Source organism: Eublepharis macularius, chromosome 13 (assembly GCF_028583425.1).
Source record: "Eublepharis macularius isolate TG4126 chromosome 13, MPM_Emac_v1.0, whole genome shotgun sequence".
Lineage (NCBI taxonomy): Eukaryota > Metazoa > Chordata > Lepidosauria > Squamata > Eublepharidae > Eublepharis > Eublepharis macularius.
The window spans coordinates 43408680-43414871 of NC_072802.1; the positions used below are offsets into that span (position 1 = coordinate 43408680).

Here is a 6192-nt window from a genome sequence, read left to right on the forward strand (position 1 = left end):
CAGAGCTCAGGGCAACATACATGGTTTTCTTTTCCCATTTTATCCTTATAACTAACGTGTAAGGTAGGTTAGACTGAGACGGTAGCTGGACCAAGGTCACCCAGAAAGCTTCATGGCAGAGTGTGGATTTGAAACCAGACCTGCTGGATCCTAATCTGGCATGAACCACTATATGACACTGGTGCATAAAAATACTTGGCAGTGGCTTGTGCTGACAGGTCATGTTGCCTGCTCTTTATTGGAGGGGGTTAGTATTCAGTTAGACAACTAGTTCTGTATACAGATTGGTGCTTGTATTTCTTGCAGAGTAGCCCTCCATAAAACACACTAAGCTTCTCTCGAAAGCGTGGGGAGCTTCAAAAGCAATTTGAATAATAAACACCGCACACCGTATCACAAAAGGGAAAAGTGCAAGAAGTCCCACTTTTGGCATGACCTTTGGATTCCAGCCAGTATATTTACATGTCATTTAAATTCTACATTTATATTTCTTTCTTAATCTAGAAGGGGTGGGAATGGAAATATGTTCTCTGTCCCCAATATGTATATTTAAACAGGAACAGGTGATAGAATGGGTGAACCTCTGATTTGGGAAATAAGGATCTAAAAAAATCCATTCAGCTGCACCAACTAAGATTAAGAGCTATATCCCTTCCTTTACCAGGAGAGACTTTGCCTGCCCCATCATATTTTGGAAGAACGGGGCCTTGTGAAAGTTGGACTCACAGTTCAGGCCCTTCTGGAAATACCTTCATCTAAAGCACCACAGCTTTCCTGTCTGTAAGAGGACTCCCAGAGAACAAATGTTGCCATGATGTGGATCAAATCAAATCAAATCATGATGTGGTTGCTATGGATTGATGTCAGCCAGTCCAACTTTCTCCAGAGGAACACCACAAGCCATCAGAAGTTGTTTCAGGCCAGGTGGTTTAGATGGAGCCTTATTATGGACCTCTGTGTAGAATCTTGATATCAAAATGACAGTAACCCAGCAGAGTGAAGAATTGTACTGCTTTTTGTTGAATTCAGAGCCATCAGATTTTGAAATCTTCAGTCTCTTGCCAGGTAGTAGGTCTTAATTCTCCCATTAACACTTCATGATGTTATCCTCTCTCCCCTGTTCTTAAAACAAAAAAAATGCAGTGCAGGAATCTGTTATGCTGCGGGGTCCTAGGCTCTTTCTTAGAGTTTGCAGCACACATTATAGGAGACAAATTACATACATTGGCAAGGAGTCCCAACCAGTTTCTGGCTCTTTGTGGTCATGTATTCACCATTCCTTGTAATGTACATTTGTCTCCTGCATCAGGTTGTGTGTGCACGCTGCCAGTCCAGGCTAAAAATATATTACGAAATGTAGCTCGCAGTCAGATTCCTACTAAGGAGTTTAATTTTTTTTAGCAGAAAATATCACTGCTGCGTTGTTGGTAGAAATTTCAATCGATCATACTGTCCATTTTTAACATTTTCCAAAATATTTGTCCTTCATTTCTTGCACTTCTTACTGTTGTACCATCTCCAAAAAATTAGTTGGTGTATGATGATGACGAAGAATAGTATACAGTATAAAGGACAAGTTGTGTGGTTTTTTTCAGTATTCTAGGTTGGTGCCAAATTTTTTTTTCAGTTGTACTGTAGATTGTTTACATGTGAAGTGCCTGTGTAATTGATAACTTTTACTAGTCTTAAAACATTTTTGCTATTCTTTTTATGTCTCAATAGATGCAATGCGTATTTTTAAATATTAGGTTTTTTTGTAAGGTTGGTAATAAGTGAAGTTTAAAAGACTAACATCTGAGTGTTGGATGTTCTTCAGTTTGCACAGTTTGAATTTATTAGGTTTGATTTTTTAAAAAAGAAAATGTAAATACACTTTTATTTATCCTATTTAATTTGATACGTAATCACTTTTTAATGTATTGTTGGACAAACAGATGTTACTTTTTAAATTATTTTCCTTGTCTAGGACAAACAATGACATATAGAGTGATTAAAATGAGTCGAATGGAAGCTTATGAGTTGGGGGGTAAAACTGCCAAAAAAATTTCTCAGGTTTATATTGTGACTGTTGGGGTTTCATATCTTGCATCCTGACTTCATGTTGTTGTTCTTTTTAACATAAAAGAAAATGCCATAGAGTGATGAAATGGAAGCCAGGAATAGTTCCACTTTTGCAATGTTTACAGAACCACTACAAATTTTGCTTGTTTGGGACCTGAGTGATTTCTTCTGCACTGGATGTTATAACACCATGCTGCAAATCCGTTTTTCAGGCACCCTTGCCACAAATCCATTTTGCATTTATGTTTCCCTTCATTTTAAAAGCTCTAATACTGGGCTATCAACATTCTTTGGAGACTCAGACATTCCCCACATTGGCTGCTCTTTCAGACTTCTCTTTGAGTTTGCCTTCCTGTGTGCGAACAGTAGATAGCAAATTGCAAACAGGTTGCAGAATTTTTATTCGGTTTAGAGGGGAACAAGTCTTTTTTTTTTGCAGTTTGCCTGTGTAGTCAGAGTAGGCTCTGGCTCCTCCTTGCCTAGATATAACAAAATATTCTTCCTATTTAGTTTTGCTACTGGAAGAATTTGCTGTTCTATTCCTATTGGTTGTGGCAGTGCATAGTTGTACAAACTGAACTAATTGGTGGAAGATTAGGCTGGGGCCACCTTTCACCTTTTGAAGGGTGTGGATGTTTTGCTAGATGTGTGCCAAGGAAACCTCAGCTCCTCTTGCTCAGGTTTTAAAAGTTTAGAGTGAATGTGAGGCAGATTTTGTAGATGGCCTCCTTTGGCCAAACAAAAAAGCACAGCAAACTGCATATCAATTTTTTTTTAGAGAAGTGAGTTATTTTAGAGGATACCCTGTATATGCCTACATTTGCTCATTAATTTTACTTTTTCATAAGTGCTGTTTTTTTTTTAAATTTGAGTTTGTCACAACAAAAGTGAGGGACTACCGTTCCCCCACCCCCACCCCCGATCCAGGTTGGCAGCAGGGTTTATTGACCTGCTTCTTTTCCCTAGCCCTGCTTCTCCTTCAAGATAGATGCTGCTTCAGCACAACTTGCATAGTTTACTGGAAAAGGTTGAGAGGGAGGAGGCCAGGCAGATGAGCAAGCTGGAGGTTGGGATGCAAATTTGTGGCGTGGCCTTAGGCTTGAGCACAAACCTGTGGTATTGTTGGACTTGCATTGCTTTGAACAGCATTTGGCCATGACTTTTTCATACTGTTATTCCCCCTCTTGTTCAAAAGAGGCTTGACGTGCAGCATTGCTATCCATGGACTTGTGGAAATAATTATACAGGTCTTTTTGATCTTGGCCTAAGCTGCATCTCTTTTCTCTCCCCCACCCCCAGCCCCTTTTTCTTTGCAAAGTAAGCCAAGCAATATAGCTATACTTGTCTCTGAATTGCATCTTTGCCTTAAGGCTCATGCAGATTGTTTTAGAAGTCACTGCTGCCAAAGCATAGTATGCTTTTTGGGTTCAAAAGATTGAGATGTAGTGTAGACTTCTCAATGATTTTCCTTTTCCCTACTAACAAGCCCTTTCCTCATAAAAGGAATCTTTTCAATTTCTCCAGCTATGTCCAACATACTTGCTTCCAACGCATGCAGCTGTGTACATCTGAACATGCAAGATTTTTGCTGGCAGCAGCTTGTTTTTGAAAATTCGTGTTGCTGAGACTTAGTAAAATCCAGAAGTTATTACTCTCTCCTTTCCATGAGGACAGCATCAGCAGACTGCCTTAACATGTTCCGTCAATTGTGAAACTAAAATTCCTCCCTTTGATTCTAGAGTAATCGGCTGGAGTAAGTAGATCTAAGCAGTGTCTTCAGGATTTATGCAGTTCTTCAGATCGAAACAAATGCAAAGGTGTTGCATTGGCCATAGCTTTCATCAGGAGACCATGGGTACCAGGGTGCCAGGAATGATTAGACATTAGCTTGTATCCTACTATTTGTTTCCAGTGATACAAGTACCTCCACTTTGCCCCTAGTGCTGTTCATGAAGACACTCCACTCCCCCCCCCCCACCCCGAACAGCAATTCAGTGGACTGAAGCAAGAAGGGGTAGTAGGAAAATCCTTCTCTGTGAGCTCCCTTACCAAATCTCATTGGATTCTAGGTTTCCTACTGCTCTCTCCCAAGTGTACCTTTAGGTGGGTTCCTTGATGGGAAGTCTTACCATTAAACTAGGTTAAGGCTACACTGGAGGGATTTGTGAACTAGCTCTTACCAAATTAAGTTTGGCGAAGTTGGTCTTTGAGACTGAATAAAGCCCCCACACAAGCACTTAGGATGAAGTATTCAGATAAAATATTTTGTTCTGTACAGCAATTGGCATTATGAATGAGGGCAGGAGGGAGTCCTGTTGTGTAAATCCCCCTCCCAGTTGGTTCTCCATTCAAATGCAGTTATTATCGGGTTTTTCTAAATCAAAGTATGTGGAAATACCCCCCCCTTTTAGGTATTTTTAGATCTACTTTATTGTTCTTTTGTTTGTAATGTTCTTTTTGTAGGCGCTCCTTTTTATAGATGTTCCTTTTTAAGAAGGATAGGTTCCACTTTGCAAAAGGAGACATCCTGTCTCTTTAGTGTATGACAAAGAACAGATATATAAAGCCCTGCTTCCCCTGTGGAGGCTTGGCAAATTGTGCAAAATCATAGTATTTAATTCAAGAGGCGTGTGTCTGTGTATGGTAGGAATCCCCCCCCCCCTTTCATTACTTTTTAATTAATCATCAAGCACAGCACTTCTTAGCCGACCCTGATCTCGGTGACTTTTGCTCATAGGATAAAGATTTACTGCTATTTCTAGGACTGTTTTCATGATCACCTAAGTCTCCCCATCATGCATCCCAAGAATGCCTTTGCACAGACAATACCTGCCTTATGCATGCCAGGTTCTCTGTGGATGGGTGCTGCTTCTCAGGGGGAGGTCTGAAAAATGTCCTGCCTCATTAATATACACGTGGGTGTTGAGAAAGAGCAGCTGTATCCACGGAATGGCCAGCTTAGGCAAGACCAGCTCTATGTGAATGTATCCTTGCACAAATTCCAGGCGTGCTTTTAAAAACAAACAAAAATGAAATACTGAGTTCTGTCCTGTTCTTTGAATCAGATTAGTGATGGAAGGCTAATGATTAAAAACTCGATGCTACCACTATTTGGGGGGTGAGGTGGAGTCAAATGCAAATAAGCACACTTGTAAGGATTGTGGGGGTGGGATGACTAGGAAGGCTTACAAACCTATTGTGTAATCTGTAGGATTTGGACAAACTAGGATTAGGGTGGGTGGATGTGTGCTTTTGAAAAAAAAAGCAGTATGATCTCTTGTATTCACTTTTGTATTTTTCCGTCTTTCTACCTAATTCAGTAACTATAACCAAATTGACAGCAGCTGCTTTATGTAAATGTGTGCAAAACTAATTTCAGCAGTTTGGACAATAAATCAGAAGTAGCAAGGGACTATTACTTTTTCTGTGTATATATTGCCATATCTATTTGCATTTTAATTCACTTTGCATTCATGTTTGGTAAAATGCTTTCCCCCCTCATTGTATTGTATATGACTCAACAGGTTTTTTTCCAGGACTACTTTATTGCTGGAGCTTCCAACAAGTATATGTTCATTGGAAATGGTCCTGCTGTTTAATTATCTTCTGTAAATAGTTTTGTATTGAATCTGCATGGAGAAGACCCTCATGTCCAAAACTGATGTACATATTCTATGTATAAAATTCAAACTCTTTCATAATTCTTACATAGTCGAATTGTGTTCTTTTGTGGTTTGAAATTGCTAACTGCCTAATGAGGAATCTGGTTTTTAAATGTATTTTCACAATGCTGTAAATTCTTTGGGAGCTGAATTTGCAGAGTAAGCTTTTTCTGATAAGTTTTTTCCCCTGACTCTTCTTCAATCTAAACCAAAGGCTTTTTATTCCTCATCAGACACCTATAGAAAAATCTTGGTTAATACATGAAATTAGTTGTTGGCTGAAGGGCCTGTAGTTGCGGCATTTAAAGTTTTTCTCCTCCTTGAATAGAGAAATGTCTTGCTTCAGCTCGTGTCACACTCCCAAATTTTGCCATTGACATGTAATCTCTAGTGAGAATGTCTTATAAGGGAGCCTCAGTCAGGGAGAGGATTAACACCCCAGAATCATTGGGGAGGGACCTACTTCTAC

General features: G+C 39.6%; 1 protein-coding gene across 1 annotated transcript in view; it reads left to right on the forward strand.

The window, feature by feature from the left end:
* Positions 1-5764, forward strand: part of LRCH2 (leucine rich repeats and calponin homology domain containing 2) — a 45224-nt gene extending 39460 nt beyond the window's left edge. The window contains exon 21 of the mRNA XM_054996110.1: positions 665-5764. Within this exon, the coding sequence (XP_054852085.1) occupies positions 665-784 (120 nt within the window). The 3' untranslated portion in view covers positions 785-5764. The remainder of the gene's footprint in view (positions 1-664) is intronic.
* Positions 5765-6192: the final 428 nt, after the last annotated feature.